The 25,193-nt window shown below is 35.2% G+C and overlaps 6 protein-coding genes across 14 annotated transcripts; 3 read left to right on the top strand and 3 right to left on the bottom strand.

Moving 5' to 3' along the window:
* Positions 1-709: 709 nt before the first annotated feature.
* LOC105209089 (melanoma-associated antigen D4) lies at positions 710-1,823 on the top strand. Its single transcript, XM_011179278.3, has 5 exons — positions 710-974; positions 1,036-1,204; positions 1,264-1,420; positions 1,472-1,544; positions 1,606-1,823. The coding sequence occupies exons 1-5, from the start codon at positions 804-806 to the stop codon at positions 1,690-1,692; spliced, it is 657 nt and encodes a 218-aa protein (XP_011177580.1). The 5' UTR covers positions 710-803; the 3' UTR covers positions 1,693-1,823.
* On the top strand, positions 1,629-21,305 carry LOC105209086 (protein shifted). Of its 9 annotated transcripts, XM_054232336.1 has the most exons (9): positions 4,399-4,531; positions 4,568-4,592; positions 16,852-17,117; positions 17,236-17,496; positions 17,646-17,825; positions 19,344-19,544; positions 20,723-20,818; positions 20,888-21,091; positions 21,166-21,305. In XM_054232336.1, the coding sequence occupies exons 3-9, from the start codon at positions 16,859-16,861 to the stop codon at positions 21,195-21,197; spliced, it is 1,233 nt and encodes a 410-aa protein (XP_054088311.1). In that variant the 5' UTR covers positions 4,399-4,531; positions 4,568-4,592; positions 16,852-16,858; the 3' UTR covers positions 21,198-21,305. The 9 variants fall into 9 exon arrangements, with proteins under 9 accessions (XP_054088313.1, XP_054088311.1, XP_011177572.1 ...); XM_054232338.1 differs by lacking the exons at positions 4,399-4,531; positions 4,568-4,592 and adding an exon at positions 1,629-1,757; XM_011179270.3 differs by having other exon boundaries at positions 4,399-4,684.
* LOC105209088 (5-demethoxyubiquinone hydroxylase, mitochondrial) lies at positions 19,581-22,826 on the bottom strand. Its single transcript, XM_011179276.3, has 4 exons — positions 22,682-22,826; positions 20,045-20,435; positions 19,860-19,978; positions 19,581-19,794 (listed from the first exon to the last, which is right to left on the bottom strand). Exons 2-4 carry the CDS (start codon positions 20,424-20,426, stop codon positions 19,636-19,638), a joined length of 660 nt encoding a protein of 219 aa, XP_011177578.1. The 5' UTR covers positions 20,427-20,435; positions 22,682-22,826; the 3' UTR covers positions 19,581-19,635.
* On the bottom strand, positions 20,888-22,807 carry LOC105209087 (RNA-binding motif protein, X-linked 2). Its single transcript, XM_011179275.3, has 2 exons — positions 22,682-22,807; positions 20,888-22,296 (listed from the first exon to the last, which is right to left on the bottom strand). Exon 2 carries the CDS (start codon positions 22,260-22,262, stop codon positions 21,825-21,827), a length of 438 nt encoding a protein of 145 aa, XP_011177577.1. The 5' UTR covers positions 22,263-22,296; positions 22,682-22,807; the 3' UTR covers positions 20,888-21,824.
* Positions 22,827-23,025: 199 nt separating the features above from the next.
* On the top strand, positions 23,026-23,802 carry LOC105209084 (UPF0184 protein CG14818). The gene is made up of 2 exons (XM_011179266.3): positions 23,026-23,369; positions 23,421-23,802. Exons 1-2 carry the CDS (start codon positions 23,297-23,299, stop codon positions 23,654-23,656), a joined length of 309 nt encoding a protein of 102 aa, XP_011177568.1. The 5' UTR covers positions 23,026-23,296; the 3' UTR covers positions 23,657-23,802.
* Position 23,803: 1 nt separating this feature from the next.
* On the bottom strand, positions 23,804-25,176 carry LOC105209085 (WD repeat-containing protein 18). The gene is made up of 2 exons (XM_011179268.3): positions 24,424-25,176; positions 23,804-24,367 (listed from the first exon to the last, which is right to left on the bottom strand). The coding sequence occupies exons 1-2, from the start codon at positions 25,174-25,176 to the stop codon at positions 23,804-23,806; spliced, it is 1,317 nt and encodes a 438-aa protein (XP_011177570.1).
* Between the last annotated feature and the right edge of the window lie 17 nt (positions 25,177-25,193).

Raw genomic sequence — 25,193 nt, 5'->3', positions numbered from 1 at the left:
TAAAAATGTCTCTGTCGTATAATTTTTTTAGCAACATTTCAATATGGCCGTTCCAGTTTCCCAATTGCGAAACGTCAAAACCTACTGATTCCAGTCAACTGTCAAAGATTGGTAGGTTTTGACGTTTGTCCGTGCGCTCTCACTTCCAATGAAAATAGAGTTGGACATCTCTTTATCTCTGCTGCTACTACGCGAGGATGAATGGTAGAAGACCAATGTGTGTGTGTTGAAGTTTTTGCTCCCCTTCTGTTGTGAGAGCACCGGTTGCTCTCTTTGTATTTCATTTTTGATTATACATTTTCGCCACTAGATGTCCGCTGGTGTTTTCTGACATTTCTCTTTGCGCTATTCGTAAACAAAATAGTAAATTAATAAAATAAACACTTCCTGAGCTAGCTGCAATAAATTTTTATATAGAAAGTTACATCTCTTAATCAAATGATAGAAATAATATTAAAGATTAATAATAAATAATAATTTTATAATAACGTGAGGTTGCCACCTAAAGTTTTACTTGTTAACAATTTAGCCTGTTAGTGAATTGACATATCACTTGATGATGTTGATGATCCTAATTTGCTATAATAATATTGATTATTCAATTCAATGCTAATTAAAAAACTGTAATAACACGTTTTTATTTTAATAAAGTTGCAGTGATTAAAATATTCGACTAATTTTATTTCGATAAAATTTGGTGTATCGATAAGCACTCAAGTGTCATCGTCAAGCATTAGTTGTTGTCAATTCAATTGGCGCTTTTTTAATCAACCAAATAGTTTTGTTAAAATTTTGATTATAAAATGGAAGACGAGGAGAAGCTTGCTCAATGTCGAAATGCTATCATGGTATTTGTAATCAATAATATAGAAAATAAATTACCTATAAAAGAAGAGGAAATGCGCGACATACTTGATAAAGACAAAGCACTGTTCAAGCGATGTCTACCAAGTGTAATTCAAACGTTGAAAACGGTAATTAAATCTTTTATTTATGATAATTCCTGAACGTAAAACATTTGTCTTTTATTGGCAGGTTTACGGAATAATTTTGCAACGCGTACCTGATTCTAGAAAATACATTTGCTATTCGGAGTTAACTGCATCCTCCACAGCGGAATATGATTTGGAACAAGTTCGTCATTTAACATTGTTATTTGTTATACTCTCTTATTTGTTAATGAAAGATTCCCGTGTGGATGAAGGTATTTTATTTGTTTATACAATTCCTGAAATAAAATCACATTAATCGTTTTATTTACAGAACAGCTATTTCTTTTCCTCAAAGGACTACGGATAGATATCGATGAAGAGCATACATTTTTTCTTGGAAATCTAAGAAAGCTTATTTGTGAAACTTTTGTTAAGCAATTATATTTGAAGCGAGAAAAGTCAAATTCTGAAACAGACATGGAAACAAGGTATATCATTTGATACTATATTTTTTTATAATTTACATTTCAATTTTTTAGGTATTTATTCTCGTGGGGTTATCGCGCAACTGTGGAATTTCCACCGAAAGATGTTTTAGAACAAACAGCACAGGTATATTTATATTAAACTTAAATATTTGATATAATTACTATTTTCTCAAACTTTATTTCAGATTCTTGGCAAGGAAGCTAGCGAATTTGTTGCTATATATAATAAATACTGTTCTAACGATAATGATCACGAAATGGCTGTGGATTAAATTTATTATTCAAAATAGTTGCATACTTGTTATAGCAGTACCTAATACATATTCTAACTAATCGTGTATGTATGTTAACTTTTTTTTAAGTAGTTCTAGCTTTTTATATCTTTTAATTACAATTTAAAACCTATACTTTGAAAGTTTCATTGAACACCAACCCTCAACAATATTTTTAGTATTAAAATGTATGTGTTGTAAATGTATAAAAAAAAAAACAAAATATTCTAAATATTGTAGTAATGGTTTGTCACAAGCATGCAACTGTATGAGTATGAATACTCTAGTTGCTACAACCAAGTGTTGTTATGAAAACTATGTTTACATGTTTACTCGTATACCATTACTATGATCAAAATTATATAAATTTTTGTCACAGTAACAGTTTGAATTCGCCAATCGGAACTTTTTCTAGGGTCTCGTTACTAAACAGCCAGGTTTATGTAACGGTGACTGACTCGGATTGTTACTTCTTGTTGTACTTATTTTTAATCAAATCTCATGACTGAAGACCTGTTCTGGTCCGCAATCCTATCGAGAACAACACGTAACACGACTCTACCTATGTACTAACATCTAGGTAACTGCTACAAGTTACTGCTGAAATCGAACATTTTATACTCTCACAATTTGCAAGGATCAAAGGTTGGAATACGAGTCTGTGTTCAAAAAATAACGGGAGTTTTCGTTAAAAAAAAAATTATTCGTCTGCTTTAATATTGTAGTCCTTATGAATTCCCTATTCGATATTATGCACTTATGTCAGAGCTTTTTCCAATAGTCGAAACACTTCTCAAATTTGTTTGATTTTTGAGATGGCCCTTGCCGACGGTCCTTTAAGGTTCTCTTTATTTTTGGAAATAGGAAAAAGTCACACGGAACCATGTCTGTGGTTACGGTCTAGTTTTTGTCCAATGGGCTTAATCATTGTATCCGTTTCGATCGAAAAATGGTTCGATTCGATCGGTCAATTACTAAACATTGTACCTAGTTTTAGCATCTGATTAAATCATTATTAGAAATCGAGCGATATTCTCGGTTTAAAGTCAGCCATGGATACGTAGATATTCTTATTAGATATCTGGGACCTTGAAAAGTTATAATTGGATTTCGACTATTTTCAAGGGAAAGCTCCTGTATCTTTGAGGCACTATTTGAATATCATCAATGTTTTGTACTAAATTTGTCGAAATTTCTCGAGTAGTTCCTGAGATATAGGATTTGAACCAAAAGTGGCCATTGTCACCGCCCCATATATCTCAGTTTTTACTAAACTTACCACTACCACGGGCGAACGGTCCGATAGACAGACAGACAACTCTAGTTAGAATTTTTCAATACTATCATTCTATAGATTTTATGTTAGTTTTTGCTGACACTCTTTGGCATCAGTAGAATTATTTTCATAAAAATGACGAGGGCGGTCCGATAAGTACATAGCCTTACTGTCTGTTTGTCCGATAAGTTCATAGCCTTACTGTCTGCACCACTCTCGCAAGAGGATACAATCGAGTAATACATTCTAAATGGCTACTGTCAAAATTTGAATTATTTGGACAGTCTCTAAAAGCGGTCGGGTCCGCGGATTTAAAAACATGTAAAACGAGCAATATCGGGTGGTAATTAGATTGAAAGGGAAATTGAGCAGTGGAAACTAAAATTGCGTGGATACTATATATGGTGATAGTCGAACGAATAATAGTTTTGCCTTGATTACTCAGATTGCTCGTGCAGGGTTACATAACAAAAGTCCACCATCTCAATTGGAAGATGCACGAGATAGCTCAGATGCGTGGATCATAACTTGAATGAAATATTGGTCTTGAGGAATGAGTAAGTTGCCGCCACATTGGGCCCACCGAAGGAGTTTTCGTCTTGTTTCGTGGCCATGGATCTACTTGTTTACTTCAGAGGGCACGGAAAAATGTGTGACTACATCGGAATAAGGCAAAACGGTTACCAGGGCTCTACCATAACGAATTGCAAAAAAAAAGAAGCCATTTACTTTGCGTCCATCTGTCCATAACTAAATTGGTCGAACTAAGCTATGGACTGTTGTACGATCTGTTGCAGATTTGGTATGACTTATTTTTTTCTCAATCAGAGATTTATTTTCTCAGAAATTTAATTCATATGGGAATGTTATTTCCACCACGGAGATCTACTTTGCAAATCTGCAGTCCGGTTTTCGAAATTTGCTGAGTCAAGTGTATCGTGCTAATCTTCCAAAATTCAAATGTTTATTTTGTAGGCTGCGTTCTAAACGTACCGCCCCTATAATGTGTTATTAATATCTCTGTATCCACTTTATTCAACATACCTAAACTTACGTCACTTAAAATGCCATCCAATTGTCAGACATGTGCTCTCTCAAGGAAACCATACGAGCTCTTCAGCCTACCTGACATTTTTAAATCTAAATTCTAAAAACAAGACTAAATCTCAAATATATACATTTCGGCTTGAAGGGTATACATCACAAAAACCACAACAATTGTGGTAACATCTTCGAACCAACCACTTTCGCTCCCAACGCTTCAAACCAACACAAAGCCTCGAGCGTAATATGCATTGCCGCCACTTGAACATCATCGATCGTCTGCGATCATCGAAGCAAACTTCCTCCAAACAAAAATCGAGTTGGATAAAGGCACCAGCAACAAACGACGACGCAACAAACAACAACCACCAACGGCAGCACCAGTCAGACAGTCGCCGAGTACGTGTACACGCGCATCACAGTCAGTATTAACTTGAATGCGATACGGTGTGAACGTGAACGTGACTTGATCGCATCGACGCATCGAACGATCAGTGCGATAAGTGACTGACTAAAAAACAAAAAAAAAACAACAACAAAGATAAAACAAAACAAAATTTCTGTACGAAACTTGAAGCGGGTAAATTGAACTTGGTGTTTAGTTGAAATTCTACTTGGAAAGTCAAAAACAAAAACAACAAAAAGGCTCTGCTTAAGGGGCATCATTAGCAAGTAAGGTGTAGCATTGTGTCGCACTACTGCCAGTGATGAACAGTGGCAGGAGTGTGGCGGTGTTTGGAAGTGGTCGAGCGCGTTGCTGGGTCGAACGATGGCCTGATGTGACTTTATAACTCTTTTTCCTTCTTGTTTTTTTTTATTATTTTGTTGTTGTCGTTGTGTATGAAATGTGTGTGTGTGTGTGTGTGTAAAGTGTCTTCGCTGGCATGGTGTTGGCCATTATTAGCAATTTACTTGCCAATCTGGGAAGGTCTTAAAAATATTTATATGTACATATGTACATATTTTTATATTTAGCTAGATATATTTTTGCATATGTATGCATTTTGATGTGTGCATGTGTAAGCCAAAAATTGTTGACTTTATCTGTGCGCAATGTTCCTTGAAATATTTATTTGCTAAATAATTGAATTATTAAAAGGCATTAATAAAAACAAAAAAAACGCAAACAGATAAAATGAATTAACGAATTTGACGAGGCGTGGACAGCGTGTTTACGAATTTTGCCGGCTATTTCCTTTATTTGTTTATCTGCTATGCTTAAGTTTTAAATTCCATCTCGTAGGTCTTGTGTTGTGTATATATTTGCACAGAAGTCAGAACTATTATATTTATATTTGTACATATGTGAGCCCTTGTGTCCGCACTTGCACCCACTAACATCGTAAATACCTTTATTGTACACATTTACATACATATATACATACATACATCTGAGCATACGGTCAAGTGCCATAAAATGCCCGTAAAAATTTGCGACAATCACTGCACAAAAAAGAAAAAACAAAAACAACAAATGTGCAAAAAATTATAAATTCCGTACAAAAAATTTGCGACAACAAACCGGCTGAAAGTAGCCACATGCCTGTCAGATACATACATATCTACATACGCACACAACTGTTATCGGCGTCAATAAAAGTACGATCGGTAGGTGCGTTTGTGCTTATGTTTGTTTGCGTATGTTTATTGATATGAGATATTGATTTTGAACTTAGTATACGTTTTAAAAATTCATTCAAAATAGCTATAAACATAGGGATATATATACATACATACAGATCTACGTACAGATATGTAAACCGCCCCACAAGTACGTGATGTTAGAACAATTTCACTGCCTTAATGCTAATTTTTCTTTTATCAATTCCTATTATTTAGTATTACGTATGCTCAGTCACTGGTTCCACACGCAAATCTACAGATTTGACACCGAAATTCTTAATGAATTCCAGAAAGTGTGTTTAAAAGATTCACAATACCATAAAACAAAATTTATTTGCTAATCTGAGATAAGATTCTGAGAATTCGAGTTTTAAAATAATAACATGGAAAACAACAACGCAATGCAAATCACTGTGAAAAGAAAGCAATTACAATGACACAATAAAATATATAGATTTTACCATTGAACTTTTCGATACCAAGCACTAATTTACGTGGAATTATTAGAAAATTAGAAAATAATGACTTCATGCAAAAAATTTCGGTTTTCTTTGTTTTACAAAGAAACAGCAACTTAGTATAAACCCACTGCATAAGTCATCAATACTCAACATAAATGTGATTAAATTCAACGGAAAACCCGAAATCATTTATTGTGGTTTATAACGGGAGCTAAGGTTAGTTTACAATGCAGCATCATTCTCTATTAATGCTAATGTTTTCTATTGTGAAGTCAAATAAGCTAATGGGGTTCAAAATGGTTCAAATTATAATTTTTACTAATTACAATAATAGAATGTCATAAATATGATACGGGTCAAATTTTATTGGAATTCGTCAAGACTTTTTTGAGATTGTAAAGTGGTGAGTGTATAACAGCATCACTCAAATTTCTTACTTCAGGACATATTCTCTACATATATCTCAATAATTTCTTGTTTTTTTTTTTTGTTTTTAAACAGCATATATCATTTTCCTTTTTTCCATTTTTTCATTCTTGTTACTGCGATCAGCTTAACTGGTTACATGGGTTTAGTGGGTTCAAAAAATCTTTTGTTTTTTGTCTGATTAATTTCTACAACATCTCAAGAATATTGTCCTAAATTTTCGATCCGAATAATAGTTTCCGAGATACAGCCTTTGGAAGGTGTGCGCTCCAAGTAAGGTATTATTGTTACTCAAAACTTTAAACGCGTTTTTCTCGGAGCCGTGTTTTCAAAGTCAGTTGTCAAAGTTTCCCGAAAACTACTCAACCGATCTTGATGAAATTTTGAAGAAGTGTTCGTGCTTGAACGAAGGATTTTATTTTTTTTTTTCAATTACAACTATTAAAAAAAAAAAAACAAAATGTCGAGCAATTTTTACCGACATTTTTATTTTTTTTGGAAAAATTTCTGCCCCAATTCCAATTTTTACTTGTTTTGTCTTTTCTTCGTTCAAGCACGAGACATTTATTTTGTTTTTTTTTTTATTTTGGATGTTCCTGTCAGGAGTTATGCTGACAACGCGGATTCACCTTTTTGCGAAGGGTCACCGTAAATGACGTTGCAATGGAGGAGTTTTACTTTTTTTTTTTGAAAATTTCAGAAATTATTATTTAAATATGTATCTATAGACAGAAAAAAGTTTGAATTAAATCAATAATTTTTTACATGAAAAAAATATTGAAAATAGGCCATTTTTTACGCGACAAAACCCATATAACCCCTTAAGGCGTTCGGTGAAAGAAATCACTTTGTACTTCTTCAATATTTCGAAAAATAATAATATAAATAATAATAATAAAGTCTAACTCCCTCCGTATCGTATCTACGACATATCAAGTACGGCCAGTAGTCAAAAAGGCTTCTACGATAATTATATCCCTATATTTCTGGTGAAGTATACTATATATTGTCTATAGCTATGAAAATGCTATCGGTTCTAACGATGAAAACGTGAAACAAACAGCTTAAAAAAAATTAAGCGAAATATAAACATGTTTAATGAAAGCAGCTGCTTATTCATAAAATTTCTAATAACAGCTGTTTTTATTGCATTTTGTTCGGGGAATTCTTTCCAAGCTTTCATGAAACCGGGCTATTTCATTTTAATACGCTCATTATTCAGAGAATTTTAAGGTATGAACCTCTAAGTTCTATTACACCAAAATTAGCATTTGTCATTTTTTAAATTAGAAAATTTTTACATCTCTGTTTAACACACGGAAATCTTACACACAATCCAGTTTAAACCTTTCTTCTCGTTCGACTCGCACAGTTGACGAAATAATTGTTCAACCCGTGCCAAATACCGTGTTTAGTCTTCTTGAAAGAAGTCCCCTTCCAGTATTCCTTGAAGGTAATATCGAACTCCATATTTTTTTCTGTATCTGGTTAGCTTCACTTCATCCTAACAGTTTATATTGGTCTAGTTTAGGTTTATATTGGTTAGGTTATGCGCCTTCCATAGACCAGTTTTGGTCCTTAGCGATACCAGATAGAGTTCCGTCACTTAGTCTATGATTAATAGTCAACTTTTAGGATGCCAGCGCTTAAACCGAAATTTAAAAGCTAACTTTTGCGGACCCTCTAGATCCTTCGAGCGTGCTTTATAAGTTGATATAATAAGATCTGAAATCATAATGATCATAAATCATAATATTTTTTTCTGAATTTTAATATCTCCCAACTAATTTCTTGTTTTGAGCAGTTAAATCTTAGGTTAGGAAATGTCTAGGTTTCTTTTATCCCTCAAAATTGAAGCAATCAGCTGATCTGTTACCTCAATTTAGATGTAACTTAAAGGTTCAATTATTGTGAGGCACACAAATTGACCTAAGGACATATTTATTATACTTCTCCCTTCACTATTCATAGACATCGTATACAGTTATGGTATATGTATGTATAAAGGACTAAATAATTGATACTACGAATTGATGTGTTCATCATAATGTCCATGTAATAATGCATTCACATAGGATTACAACAAATAAGCACACAAAAACATGTAATGCACACACACACACACACTCTCAAGAAGAGGAAGTGACCATTCCCACGCTCAAATAGATGTTTTATTAACTCATTCCTTGGCCCTTGAAATGCTTTTGTCACATTCTGCTCATTTGTACACATCAGCAACAGCATCAGTCGACACCTTCTTCAACAGCGGTGATGTACTTCTATATATGTATGTATATGTGTGTGTTGTAAGGGTGTGATTTGTTTTTCTTTTGTTTTATAATATTGTTGTTGTTCGTCGTTTTTTTTTGTTTTTTTGATGCAGCATGTGAACACTTTCAGAAGCAAAGAAAAAAAGTGAAAAAAATTAAGGTAACATACATACATACATACATACATGCAAACACTCATAGATGGTCAAGCAAATGAACAGTTGAGACGACCGACAAACAGTTGGACATTGAACGAGAATACCTGTAATATCTTTAGAACAAGAAGAGGAGAGAAAAAAAAAACAAAACAACAATAAAAACAATAAGGAAAAGACAAAAGCAACACACTTATAAATCCCACAGACTAACTGGCTAAGCTAAACGGCTTTCGCTTATCGCTTGTTCTCGGCTAGCTGTATGCACGGGTGGACATGCGGCTGTTTAGCTGTTGGCAACGGTCATTCGGCTTGTTGGGCGTCTCACTGCCTCCAGTTAACCGGCTTTTTGACGCTGATCGCATTTTCCGTAATTTATTTGTGCCTCATTTCTTTCACATACATACAGATATACGAGTATATGTTGATGTCATGTGTAAGAAATTGTTGGTTATGTTCAGAGACTGGTCGTACACTGTATTGCGGACTGGTATAAAATCGATCGAAATTGTACAAACTCTTTAGCTAAAATCATTCAATTTATTGGTATAATAGTTTCCGACGGGTCCAAGTTCTTGAAAATTAAACGCTCAGAACCCAGACACCACCAGTTTATCTCTGGGATATAGGTGAAAAATATCAGGTAAAAGCGCTTTAAAAAATTATATAAATTGAAAAGGACTCTTGTTAAAGTATACAACCTAGAAATAGTCCCTTAACTTCTTCAAATATATGTTCTAATCTCACAAATACATATAAACTCGATGAATATAAAGGTTAGAGAAAGTCTATCTTAATATTCTCTGGTCATATCTTTAGAGCACTCACATTCCACTGACCCAATATCTTTTAAAAATATATTCGGAGCATCCAAAATTTGACAATATCAGCTATTTAGTGACGTCACGTTAGCGAATATTTACAAAATACTTCAAAATCTTTCTCTCATCTGAGTGAACTGGAATAATTCAAAATTTTTTGAGTCGACTCCTAAAACAACCTAATTCACTATCGGGTATATGCATGAGCATTGCTTGTCTGGAAGTTACCGGTTGGCTACTTTTAGTGACCAATGCAGGTGTGCAGACACGGTTGGTGCGGAAATTCGAAGGAAGTTACTATACGGTGATAGCAATCTACAGAAGCTACCCACTAAAACACGTAGAGAACGCACAAGAAAAAAATAAATGTGGGCCTACGTATAGATGTATGTATGTATGTATGTGTATGAAAAGCAGAAGCAATAACAAGATAAAAACAATAAAATGAACAGAAAAGACGGCAAAAGTCAGTGGCGCGTTAATTTTTTAAGTAGTTAAATACGTGCTCACCTCGCCACACTCTTCAACGTTTAAATTAAGGAGTTATGTTGACTCTGCATTCACATGCATACACACGTATGTTTGTATGCCCATATGTATGTATGGTTGTTGCTATATTTATACCTTGTAGTAGCACCAGCTACCAGAGCGTTAGTGATGTTGTTGCTGTTTATTGCTCTTTTTGCCGGCCTCTTATGTTGATATTGTTGCGCTGTTTTGATAAGCAGTTTAAGCCGGTTAGGTTGCCACAAATTATAGTGATTCGAAGTGCAAGAATATGCGTTCAAAATTTGTGTTGCATGATAGACTACAAAATCTTAAGCCATATTTATAAGGTTCATTAGGTTGTTAAATTATATACTGATTCCATACCCTTACCGACCAGCCGATCAACTTTTGGCTACAGATAATTCCTCAAGCTGTAGTCTCTAGGAAACACAGTTTCATTGTTTTTGTTGGAGACTTGGGTCCATTATACACTACATGAAGTACATTGTAATACATGCAAAACATGGGTGCTTCTTTCGTAAATAAAATGTGATGTGATCCTTGTCGTTCTGACAGGATTTTTAAATTTGACTGAGTTCTCATCCTCTTAGATTAAACATTTTAGATACAATTCCGGACAGTCAGCATCTCTAGCTCTTTTCAGCATTAATTTTGCAGGCCTTTTCGACAAATAGGGCTCGCTTTACTTCTGAGCTCTTGAAGATTATATTTATTACAGTCGGTCAGGTCGCTAGTATCGTTATTGGGCTCTTGACTAGTATGCAATATTATTACACTGAATTTATGCCAGCTTTCCATTATAATATGATCGATTTAGATTTAGAGACAATTCCAGCCAGTCAGCATCTCTAGCTCTTTTCAGCATTCATTTTGCAGTTCTTTTCGACAAATAGGACTCGCTTTCCTTCTGAGCTCTTGAAGATTATATTTATTACGGCCGGTCCCGCCGGTAGTATCGTTGTTGGGCCCTTGACTAGTATGCAATGATATTATACTGAATTTTTACCCGTTTTCCATTATAATATGTTCGATTTAGTTCTTACTTTTCGATCTGTAGACAGACTCGTTGTCCACAGGATATATAACCGATTTTGGGAAGTCGTCTCTGTGTTTCATCAATGTTTTATCTGTGTTCAACGAACTGGCCATCCCGTAATGGAAATCTTCAAGCAGCAGTACATTTTTTTCAGGACCCTATCTTATAAAACCTGGTTTGAATTAATAATCCTAAATATGATACAAATGTGTATAAAAAAACCTTTTTTTTCTGAAATATTTTAAGGACTGGAGCAACCTTTGTGATTAAGTAAGATCCTTCTTAAATCTATTCATTCTAAAATAATATGTGGGCTACTTATGCAATCGATAAAATTTCTTTATGGAATTTTATGATATTTAACCAGCTATTTCTCCTCTTTGGCCCACTGTCTCTTGATCTCATTTGGTGTTTCCACTTATACTTGTGTCGTGGCCGTCATTCGCGCCTTCGTAGCAATAATAGCAATTGTTGCTGTTGTTGGTGATACGTTCTTATAAATCATGTTCATTCCGTCCTCTCTGTTTACGTTGTTGCTGATGACTTCAAGTATTATTTCTTTCACAATTTTTTCTGTGTTTTTATTTTTGTTAATGTCTTGTCAAACCGTGCACTTATCGTGTTACCTCTTCTTCAACACTTCGTTCACCTGATGAGATCGATGTCGATAGCCGATGCGGCGCAATTCTTGCTACCACCGCTTGAATTTCTTTGATTGTCGTATGCAATTTCATTTATTATACCCTTTAAAGCGTCAAATTGCATATCGATTGTGAAGTTTAGGAATAACTAAACATTTTTATGTGACCATATTGATCAAGCGAGGGAAATCGGTTTAACACAAAGATCAATAACTCGGAGAAAGAACTTAAAGGAAAACGGTAATGAATATTTTCAGCAAATCTCAGGTTATGTGTATATGGTATACGTTCTTTTCTCGGCATAACTTAGAGCAAGTCCCTTTAACTCCTTTGGTTACTAAGTGACAAGCGAGACAGTTGTAGTTGGCAACATTGTAGCGGTTGGGGCACCTGATGGGACTATAAATATGTTTTAACATTCGTTCGAATTTAAAATGAAAATCGTATTTATTGTTGAATTCTAACACCCAAAGTCATAAAGTGAAAAGTTTTTAAAATTTGATTGGAAAGACTGTATTTCTTTATTCCACTTTGGACGCTTTAAGTTCTTTCAAATAATTCGGTAGTAAACGACGCAGACGCAAATTCTTCACAAACGAAACGGAAAAATTTATTTCACGGATTTTTTTGTATTGGAATGAATTGTCGGTAAATTTCCAAGCTGAAAAATATTTACTTCTGATCTTCTTATACACTAACATTATCAGCACGGATTCGGTTAGATTAAATTATAATTATTATATAACTATATTATCAATAAGATTCTTCTGAAGACACTAAATAATAAAAGTAACTTGTGCCTAGATCGGAAGTTTTTATAATTTACTGACCCCTGTTAAGTGATAAGCCCGTTCTACAATCCTTTGCAAAAAAAAACTTCTAGTTATCTCTGGCTATGTGAATTCGATCGTATAAAAAAGAAATGTTGGTTTTTACAATTTGAATAATCTCTCTTTCTTCTACTTCATATCATTTTATAATGTTATCCAAAAAGTGAGAATTATACAGTCTTAAGGTCCTTCGAACTTCCAAAAGCGCTGTACACCTCATCGATTATCTCACTCATATATTTATCTACATGCAGCGTTCTACCTGTTCCATTTAGGTCTGCCCTAAACCCACATATATCAATCCAATCAGTGAAATGGTCCCGCCCCTATCAAACTCAACATCTCATAACCGTGTGCTCCAAACCCATACATATTAGTTGGTATTGTTTCCAAGTGTGATACTAACAAAGCTTCATATGATCTTTTCACTTGAAACATTGTTTTATTTTACAACACAGCGTGTCACTTTCGTTGCTGCCGTTGCATGAGACCGAGATTATTAGCGCAGTTGCACAACCTTTCTGCGGAGCTACTTAGTAGATCCCATAAATGTAGACATACCTCTATAATATTGCATTATACCTTGCAAAATAGCAAACACACGTACATATTGGACCCTTTCCGTTGTCCAGCTGCCTGTTCGTTCAGAGCTACCCAGACGTCCATCCGCCGTTTTATACTTTATAAATTTCTCACTTACACATGCATACGCTCCCACGTTTGTAGTGGTTACCAGATGCGTATGGAACATTTTTTTGTTGTGTATTTTGTTTTTTTTCATGCCTCAATATGTTGTCGTTTCGGTTCGAACTGCCCGCTGTTCGACGCCTTGGTGTTTATTGAGGTGTTTGTCCATTTAAGCGTTGCCTCAATTTGCTTGTTGAGCCTTTTTGTTGACGTTGTTGCCATTTGCTGTCCCGCTGTTGTAACTCGGGCTTTTGTTGTGTTCTTCTTCTTTTACTCGCTTCTACTTGTTGTCGTTGCAGTGGCTCTCTTGACCACTTGTATTGTTAAAAGTGCAGGTCCATTGGTCGCCGTCGTCATCGTTGTTTTCTTGGTCGTATCATCAACGTCGTCAATCGTCTGTCCGCATTGCACAGCAGTCAAGCGTCAGGCGTCAGGCAAATGGAGCAGTGAGCTGGCTCACTTAGTAATAAGGTGTGAGAAAGGCAATAATCGTAAAGCGCTAACAAATTGTTTGCTGGAAGTTAGTGTCCGTTGATTGTGTCGTTGCCGTTTACGTTGAGCAGATATTGTGGTACGAAGCAAGCTGGTTGCGCATTTGTGCTGCCTACAGGTGTTGATGTCGGAGTGGTTAAGTGATAATTAATGGAATATTGAATGTGGCGCGATTCGGCTAGCTGATTACTTACCGGGCATTTATTGATTACATGTGTAATCATTGTTAATTCTTTGTGTTTCAATTTAATCTAACGAGTGTGGAATATCGGTTTTTATGTATTTCAATTAAACAGCAGTAGTTCAAGAAACTCGATATCATCTATTAATGAAGTGTGATAAAAAATATATGAAATTTGTGATTTTTAACAGCGTTTGGAAGACTGTGCTCAGTGCAATGAAGCTAAAGAATGAAACGTGTTCAGTTTTCCAAAACATATATTAATTACTGAGCTCCTACCGAAGATACTCACATTCGGACTTCGGATTGACGGATCGTCTTCAAAGTACTGCAATAAAGATTAGCAGATTTCAAAACATTCGGTTTTTATCTTTAAAGTAAACGAATCAAACCACTTAATCAAAAAATAGTCCCTGAAACTCCAACATCCATATACCCTTTCATATTCTCTGCATTCTCCTCATTCCAAATACCATCGACTGAAGCTCGTACGAGTAGCAAACCTACAAATTAAGTATCCACTTACTTCCGGCGATAACTCCGCTTTAATTACTTCTTAATTACACATGGCTATTAAAAAGTAAATTAGTCGCTTGTCAACACCCATGCCCATCAATGACCAGTGTGCTCTTCACGATTCTACAAAATAATAATCACGTCCAACCTAACTTCACTGCACAAGCATAATTAATTTTAATTGCCTGCAGTTCCCAGACTTGCTTGCCTCTGTTGGTTTATTTCATTCAAGAAGTGCTGCACCAAACGCATTAAGCAGCGTAGACTTCTTTATTACACTCCGAAGATTGCTGCGTATAGTTCTGCTCTTTGTTTTTGCTTTTTAACTAGCTGGAAAAATAAATGGGTTATTTTTGTTATTGTTTGTATACTGACTTAACGTCAATTTACGTATGAATTGGAGTAGATTATCGGATTCCTTAATTCCTTGTTTTATACGAAGCAAAAATCTTCTCTATGATGTTACTGGTACTAAAACTGAATATTCATCTCGGATAGATCATAAGTTTCATTAACATTTTCAGTCATTTGCATCAATTCATTTTAATCCGATCTTTTCCGAGTAAGAACATATTTGTTACAGTATTTGAACTCAGTTATCGGCAGTTTTGTTTTAAGGTTGAAACAATTACTCCGTCTTTTTCCACACAGGGATTAAGCTCTCCAAATACGACGTTCGTTTATTTGTGTAGTAGGAGGTTCAAGCTTTCTTGAAAGAAATCTTTTCTGTCGTCTGGGAGCGCGACAGAGTCCGTATACCGATTTTTTCACTTTGACGCGCTCTAGAGGATCGGACGCGTCCGGAAGATGGTTCAAATGCTATTTGGCTACCATTACCGACACTATCATCCATCCTAGCGTCACCAGGAGCGCGACGATCCTAGTCTCTCTGCAATTTGTCCATTGAGACATGGACGTAAATCGATGAGACGAGATCTTCTTGATTTCATACGGCTTACAGCAATAACCGGATCTTCAACCATAATCAGATCAGACGCGGGATTTTAGTGAATTTTAGTGAATAAAATATGACGAGTAATGTCCTTAGATTTGCTTTTGATTTGCTTCTTCAGACTAATTATGTCTAGTCTAGTCTAAGTGATGGTCTCTTGCAATCAAATAAAGAGCTTTCATATTAATAGTCCTATCATAATTCAAGAAAAAGTTTTGTGAATTCTTTTAAGTTTGTTTTGGCGAACCAAGCATTCAAAAATTCAGATTCATCGGATAATATAGGCTTGTCTTCACATTATATGGCATTTTGGCTTTAGTATCAGCATCTAAAGCTTCACATGTGGATATTGGATCCCGTATAGTAGGGTCGAAAAGTCTTTTTTCTCACGATTTGCTCTAACTCAGAGATCTCGACATCCGATCGATCGAATAACTCATTGTGATATTGTTTATTGATTGTCCTATCATGTTCGATATAATCAATGAAAATAATTCTGCGTGAATCCCATATCTTGCTGAGTTTTCTGGCGCTTTTGTTGGCTTTCACTAGGCAACAGTTATTCAGCCGACTACCAATTGGAATCATATTAGTGGTGCGAACTCTCGATCAGGTCAAGACCTTCTCAGCTCAACTAGTATAGGTGTAATTTACATAGATACTTCCAACTTGATTTTCAAAGAGAGAAATTATCAAATTTCCCAGAAAAATATGCATTTAATAACTATGCCAGCTTTTAAGTTTTTATTGTAATTATTTGTCCACTTGGAAAATTAAGATTGCATAATGCCATACAGAGAACACACTTCTATATAGGTACAACGTCCAAACGTCCATGTGGACTAATACAACTACAGTTACTAATCAAAGATCTAATCACACAGTCCTTAAGCCTTTTATGGCCTGAATACCGGAACAGCACTTGCGAATTCCACGAAAAGATCCTAAAAAAGCCATTGCAACCACAAGATAAAGCAGTATTTCGCAAGAAAACCACTTCATATGTACATATTTATAACAGTACTTGACAATAACAGTTATTGACTGCAACAGTCGCTTTGCCATTTATAGCAAATTTATTTTTCTATTGCCCCAGTATGCATAATGCACACTACAACAATGTAACTGTGTCCACGCACATACATACATACACACGCTAAGTTATAGACTCATAAGACTATATTCGTATAAGTTGCAACTATTCATACTCATCATATATAGCATTAATGTCATTGCAGAGAAAAAATGTTTCACCATACACAGACGTCGTCAGCTATCAAGTGGTTCTATCTAATAACGCTGATGCTGCTATTTTGCTGGAGCAATTTGATCGAATGCAAAAGGCAACAAGCGCACGCCAACGATGCCGAACACGAGCAGCGAAGTTTAGAAGATGATGACGGTGGTGGGGGTGCCGGCAATCAGGGCCAACGTAAAAAGCATCGTCAGCATGATAGTAAACTTTCATTGTGGATCAATGAACAGCAGCTGAATATGCTAAGTGGTAATGTATTGCTATGGGGGAATCTCCTCCACACTCACCCGCATGCTGTATGGCAGGGACTCCCCCAAAAATGAATTTATTTCCATAAAAAAAACCGATCTGATTTTCAAGATTAAAGCACTTTTCTTTCCACAAGGATTCGGTTCGCACGGGCGCATCTATGCCATTGAAAATGGGCATGTCTTCAATTTACCTGAGATCAATATCTATAAATTCTTGATTATACCCGCTGAAGTTAGTCATGTGAATTTTACATGGAAATCGGGCAATAGAAAATATTTTTATCACTTCGATCGTTTGATCTCGCTAGATCACAATATTTTGAAGGATCCCAAGCTTTCCATATCTAGGAAAGGACGCGTACCGGCTGAAGAGAAAGGTAATTACTTATTATACATTTTAGATACTAAATTAAATGTATTTATTTCTCTTTTAACCTGAAGTGATCTTAAAGCATATGCATTTCTTAAGCATATTTTCGTTATAACCTTAAAATTTTTTTATTTTACTTTTTTTTATATTTTACAGATTTCAGTATATTCATGCCATGCGTACACAATAATTCCGGAACGGCTATGTTCACAATCGGTTTGTCGATAAAGAATCGTCGAGAGAAGCCGTTGCCTGGCACACCGATACGTTTGAATTTCAAAAAGGAATGCGCACACAGAGGTAACGCTTCCATCTCTACACTAACATCTTCGCAAGGTAGTGTATAAAAGAAATGCTTCCTTTACAAACATACATACAGTACATAAAAACTATGAAAAAATCATTGGCTTCTCATACACATACTTCTTTCGAAATTAATTGTTTTCCATTAACCGCAGTGGGAGTGTTGACTGTTTATAGCTTTTATATTAAAACTGAGGAAAATTTGAATTCGTGCGAATCGGAACATTAATAAAGCATTATCTGAACAGAAAAAGATGAAGCAGATCGCTGTTGCAGACAGAGTTACCATCTTTTATGTCGTGTGTTAAAAAAATAACGGGAATTGTTCAAAAATTTTACTTCGTTGCTTGTTCGTAAATTTTTTACCAAAACCAATATTGTAACAATGTTACAGAGTCCATATTCATCAAACTTGGCTTCGTGTAACTTTTTCCTATTTTTCAAAAATAAAGAAAGAACACAATAAATGCCAAATATTTCTTAAAAAATATCTCTTTCAAATGTTGGCCGCGGCTACGTCTCAGATGGTCCATCCGTTGATCCCAATTTTCGACGACTCGTTAGAGCATTTCGACTGGTAACTGGCGAATGACACGCATGATGTTGTACTCCAAGTTCTGAATCGAAGCGGGCTTGTCCGCATTTAGATTTTACATATCCCCACAGGAAAAAGTTTAACGGTCTGATATCACACTTAGTTGTCAATCGACCGGTCCAAAACGTGAAATTATCTGCTCACCGAAGTTATCTCTCAATAAATCCATTGATTGATGCGTTGTGTGGGAAGTGGCGACGTCTTGTTGAAACCAAATGTTGCTTGACACGACTCACGCGTCATCTGTTCCAAAAAATATTGAGAAATGTACCTCTCATCGGATCATCCGTTACAAGCATAGAAATCCTCGAATGGGGACTATTTTAAAAGCGACAACATTAATGTAGACAAACAAATAATTTTTATTTAACGATTTAAACAAACGGAGATGCTTTATAGATTCTAGGGAAGGTATTTAGCCTTTTCGCACTTTCCTGTTAGAATGTGTACTCCCTGCCTTCAAGTACATAACTGTTAATCTCTTGAACCATATTTTCTTGTATTATATTGCAAACTATCGAAAAGGTACTAACTGACATTGCCACTGCGGTTGAAACACTTAAACAAATTACTGGCTGACATTTTTATTATATTACCCCCAACTATTGTTTTTATGTCATATAAATCAATAGCAAGTAAACGCTAAAACGCGATGCTTATTTAGTTACTAAATTGCCTGAAGTTATCACACATACTATATACATATATATATATACATACATTAATTAAGCACTGCTTGTCGAGTTTTGTAGAATGCTTGGGACGTCTAATTGCTGCGCTAAACTGCTTTGCGCTTATTCAGCATTTCATATATCCATATTATTGTTGTTGCTTATTTGCCAATGCTTTTAGTAAGCCTACATTTATAAATAAGCACAAAAAGTACATATATTTAAGTAATAATGTCTATATCTTTATATTTTGTATTTTTTACTATTCAATTAAATCAATTTAAGGTCCCGACCCGGATTGCGATTTGAAATGTGGCGATAATGGTTTTTGTAACCACAATAAAGTTTGCCGTTGCAAAGCCGGCTATACGGGTCAATATTGTGAGACGGCAATTTGTTTTCCATTATGTTTAAATGGCGGTAATTGCACAGCGCCGTCGGTTTGCACCTGCCCCGACGGCTATCAGGGCACACAATGTGAAGGCGGTAAGTAAGTCAGATTTATGCGTAATATTACATTTATTAAAAAAAAAGTTTTTATACAAATAGTTAATGACAAATATTAGTTTTATACATTTTAAATACGCTTCGAAATCGCAATAGCTGTTTTACAGCCGATTTTAATAACTTCAGTCATTGCTTTGTAAAAGGGTGCCTGTTCGGCGCCACAATCAATACCCGTGTCATGATGTTCTTGTTCCTCATCACGAAACTTGGTTATTGTATCCAAGAGTTCCTGAAAGTTAATAGTAGATAAATGTAAAAAAAAATACAAAAACTACAAAAAATGTCTTCAGTCACCTTATCCGGTTTAGGTGAATCCATAATTTGACGCAATTGTTCATTGTAATGTTCTACGATCACTGTTTCCACCGCAACGGTGCATGCCATGGCCGCTTTCTCACCCAGCAATGCAGTGCCTAAGACAGGAAAACTATTAAAGTTATTTCTAATCGAAATCCCTTTTTTTCTCATACACCACTTACCCGCACCCAACATAAAGCCAGCTACATTCCAAATCGGCACCATTACTGTCGGTCGCACGCGGTGCTCTTGTATGAGGTTTTCGAATTTTTTGCGATGTTCCTTCTCCTGTTCCCACATGTGCGCAATAGTTTTGCCCATCGGCCCATTGCCCAAAACCGCCATTTGGCCGGCATAAATACGATCGGCACCCAATTCGCCGGCATGATCCACACGTATGATTTCATCGGTTAGTTGTGTAGGTCGCTTTCGTAGCATCGTCTTGAATTGTGGATTTTGTTTGCTTCCATGCTCTGTTGTGACATTTTGCTTTGACTGTTGCAATATCGGCCGACATTGTATGAGGCGCCAACTGTTGTTAGATATGTTCGAGAGTCGCAACATGTTTAAATACTGCGTGAATGAGAGAAAGGAAACAGAAATGCAGAAATATTCATAAAAACCGTTATCTTATTTATTAATGCGCCTAAAAGATACTACAAAGTTCAACCTATACATAAAAGTCAGACTTCTATAAGCCTGGTGAGCAATTGGAATAAATATTTTCTGTAGCAGTTGAAGATAAAATATAAAATCATAAATTTTTTGGGTTACCTTATTATTTATTATTTTTTAAGGTTATATTTTGAAAATATGCTTTTCATTTACATTAATTTTTATTAATTTTATAATATTTTTAGGTATCTGCTCCGAAAAGTGCTTGAATGGCGGCAAATGCATACAGAAGGATAAGTGTCAATGTTCAAAGGGTTACTATGGCATGCATTGCGAATTTTGTAAGTCATTCTTATATATCTTCTATAAATTTTTATTCTATTTATAATTTATTTATTTAAAATTCTTAGCTAAATGTGTGATTCCTTGTAAGAATGGCGGTCGTTGCATAGGCACCAATATTTGTCGCTGTCCCAGCGGTTTGTTGGGCAACCATTGTGAAATTGAGCGCATACAACGCTCAACCTGTAGGCGTCCTTGCAAACACGGTGTCTGTACGTCGAAGAAAACATGTAAATGTGATCGCGGCTTCTATGGTCGGCATTGTAATGCAAGTAAGTGTTGCAAGTTTAAATGACAATTTCGTTTGCAGCAAAATCATTACTCACTCACTTCTTTATCTTTACAGGAATTAAAAAACATCGCAAAATTCATAGATAGGCATATTTTGAATTTGGACAGATCTCTCCGCTTTTATCTTAACTACTTCTACTTCGGTTTTAATGGAAATAATACATTTGTAAAAAGTTTGTCGTTTATTTTCAATAGGACTATCCCTTACTAACCTACATATACATACATACATACATAAATATAAACTTTTATCTTCAAATGTTTTGTGTAAAAAGTATAATTAATACTACTATATTATTCGTCTGCCCAGTAATGGCACGTTAGAATCATTTATTTCTAAAAACGTTGTGATAAATCATTTTTGTTTAATTAATGTAACAAAATTTTACTTCAAGGAAGTCTGAAAAATGTCTAATTTATAATTGGAAGTAAGCATTTTTATAAAATAAAAGAAAATACAATATAAATTTGAAATGTTCGATTTTTTATTACAATACTTATGACATTTCCTGTTAACATTTGCACAGTTAACAAATAGTGAGAGGTTAGTCAATTAGCAATGTCAATGTTTATATTTAGGCTTATTTGAGATTAACTTTATGGGTATTTAAATAAAGGAATATTCAACATAAATGGCTCTAAACGTAAATATTTATATATAATTGCTAATTATGGTTAAAAAATGCTCTGGAGTATATGTATATATATTTATATTTAAGGTCGTTCTTTTTTCTGCACCACCGCTTTGGGTGCACAACCCTCCATATATAATCTAAGTGTCTCCTCGTCCATTTTCTCATTTTCCTTTGGTGGTTTATAATCGGCAACATGATCCACACGTATTGTGCGTCCAAGCACTTTAATACCATTTAGGTTATCAACTGCTAAGATGGTGGAACGTTGGTCTTCGTAACAGATGAAACAGAAGCCTTTCGATTTTCCACTACTTTTATCGCGTATCAAGTTAATATTAACAATTTCGCCATACTGCGAAAATACACAGATTATATCGCCTTCCGTTAACGTGTATGGCAAGCCTCCAACAAATATCCATGCTGAATCCTTATACATATCGTGCCATGATTTCTTGCCACCTTTCAAGTCAGTTGCACTCAGTTTAAGTACATTTTTTACATTTGTCATAGCATTCATGTTGACGATTATAATATTTAATGTGGTTATAATCCTGTAGAAAGTTTTTTTAGAAATTCTTTGTTTAATATACATATATATATTTTTTGTCGATTTTATAATTTATTCTTGTTTTACAACGTTGTTGGCACTTAATATTTGGATACTCTTTTTAATATATCAAATATACATAATATTTTCTCACTAGCAGTACAAACATAAAATATTTTGCAAATTTTAGTTTGAATAAACAATTCTGCTGATTATTGCCGATAAAGTAGTCCTTGGTAGATTGGCAATGTGAGTACCGAGACCAAACTACGGTTCGAACGATGCAGGTTATTGAATCGCTTTACTACTTCACACAAGTACATATCAAATAGGCTACATTTTCAGAGCTTCCAAAACACAATTAAATTATATCATATATCTTTACGCACCTGTTATTTGTATTATTTATTTTATTTAAATAAAATACCGACGAAATAAAATTATGTATGAATTTCACAAAACAGATGATTGTAAATAAAAACACACGGTTGCATAAATATTCGCAAAGCGATGCCAGCCTTGAATAATAGGTTATGGGGAGACATATTTTTTTAATAATATCTATTTGTAAATCATTTTGTAAAAAGAAATAACTTTGAGACGAAATTAGAATAAAAAAAATCCTTTCTATTTCAACAAAAACCTTATGTTAAATTTTATAACTCAAAATTTTGAATTACGATGCAAGTGAAACCTAAATCACATACGTAATGAAATTCTAATTCTTTTTATTTATTATTTAGAAAAATAAATGTAATTTTTTCTTTATATAAAATCAACTAAAAAATATAATGTACACTAAATTAAAACATTTAAATTACTACTACTTCGAAATGAAATGTTTAACTTTCGTTTGAATGCACCTAACGAGCTGACGTATTCATAAGCGAAAAGAGGAAAAGATAAACGTCAACAAAGCTGACTCACACAAAACAAAGTATACAAATCTTATTGAAAAGGAATTGAAAAAGTCAGCTGACCAAAGCAGAAACAAAGTGTACAAAATGACTCCTAAAAATATTGACGATCCCGTAGACGCCAACTCCTCCTCCAAGGCAGACGAATCTGATCTGCAAGGTAAATGCGTTATTTTACCGTATAGTGTTACTTAAAATTTCAAAATTCCAGAGGTTGAGGATGTGAATGAAAGTCTCGACGAACTAACGCGTGCGCTTGATTCTTTTGAACAACGCACCGATGACATTATAGCACAGCTTAAAGTACTGCTAGATTCCAATCGTGAGATACGTCAACAAATAGCACAGGACAAAGAAAAAGAAACGATTGCGGCTTTGGCAGCTGCAAGTATCAGTAGCAAAGCTGAGAGTAGTAATGCAGACGAAAGTACCAACGTCAGTAATTAGGATGCGCTAAATGGGCACATCGCAACGGAAGGTGCATGCAAAAGTATTAGAGGCCGTGAAATTGTCGTTTACATTTGCTTACTTTTGTTTCATATATCTTAAATTTATTCGTGTTGACAACAATTATAGGAGTAGTACAAACTAAAGTTATTTTTTCGATTCTAACAATTGTTTTGCGGATACTTCGAATAGTTGTTTATTAACAAGTTTCAGATGTTGTACTTCGGCTCGTAATTTCTCTATCTCTTTCGCCGCATCCTCATCTGTCGTCTTAGCAGTCGGAGTGTTATTACTTGCTGCTTTAGACGTCGACGACTCGTCTTGATAATCGAAAGGATATTCTGGTGTAGGCCACCATTTGTAATCAGTGTCGGCATCTGCTTCAGTGATTAAAACTTCTATGGGCTCGTCATCATCAACCTCTGGTGGGTCCAACATGCGCCGCAGATTTCCACTAAACTTCTTGGGTTGTTTATTTTCTGGTTTAAATATATCTGGGTTGGAAAGTCGTAGTTTTACATTTGTTACAGGTCCTTTGTGCTGCATACGCTTTATAAGCTGTTTACTGGCAACGTCCCAAATGCATACTTGTTCGTCTTGTCCACCAGAGACTAGAGTTTTGCCATCAAATGATAAGGCCAAGCAAGTAACTGGACTACCCTCTTTATGACCTTTAAAAAGATTAGAGTGCTCCTTTTCAACGTGTACTTCCTGTGAGAAAATAATGTGTTAAGCAGTGAACTAATATATAACGAATATTATATTACCTTGTTCCCGGCCACAGCATCAGTGTTAAATTGATAAATATTACCATCGCCCGTGCCAACGTACACCGCTGTTTCTAAAGTATTTGTGGTAACGCTGTGTAATGATTCAGCAAATACCACGTTTAAGAGCAGCGCCCCAACAAACAAATCATAAATTTTGCAAGTGCGATCCAGTGACACGGTTATCATATGTCCACGAATACCACCCAAACCTATATGCACATCTGTTACTGGCAGTCCGTGGTCGGTGAAGGTGTACACTGGTGTTTGATTGTCGTCATCCCGAGCACACACAGTCGTCAGATTCCATAACATTACACTACCATCTTGACCAGCTGAGGCAAAATGTGAGTCTTCATCGAAACGTATACAGTTAATGGGCTGGAAATGTTTAGAGATTGTGTTTAGCATTTTACCAGATGGTAAATGCCAAATATAAATGTTCTCTTGTATTGCAGCCACAAGGTAAAGTTTATCGGGTGAAAGTGAAATTGAATTAGCACGACCAGGCAGCACGAAACGCACGGAGGTAACTTGTTGTTGTGAGTTCACTGGCCATACATGGAGTATAGGTTTAGTACTATTAGCTGCTAGTATATAGTGGTAATCCAGTAAGGATATTGCGCGTGGTTGTATCACACCACCAGCTTTGTACACCATTAAGTTTGTACCCGTTTTGTAGTCCCATGCTGTAATCGAAGATTGTGATTCATTTGAGTCAGTGGTGAAAAGTACTTCTACAAGTTCTGCCATTGGAAATGCAATAAAAA

This window comes from Zeugodacus cucurbitae, chromosome 5, assembly GCF_028554725.1.
Source record: "Zeugodacus cucurbitae isolate PBARC_wt_2022May chromosome 5, idZeuCucr1.2, whole genome shotgun sequence".
Classification (NCBI taxonomy): Eukaryota; Metazoa; Arthropoda; class Insecta; order Diptera; family Tephritidae; genus Zeugodacus; species Zeugodacus cucurbitae.
Note: the sequence above shows the minus strand (reverse complement) of the source record. Positions and strands in the feature narration are given on the sequence as shown.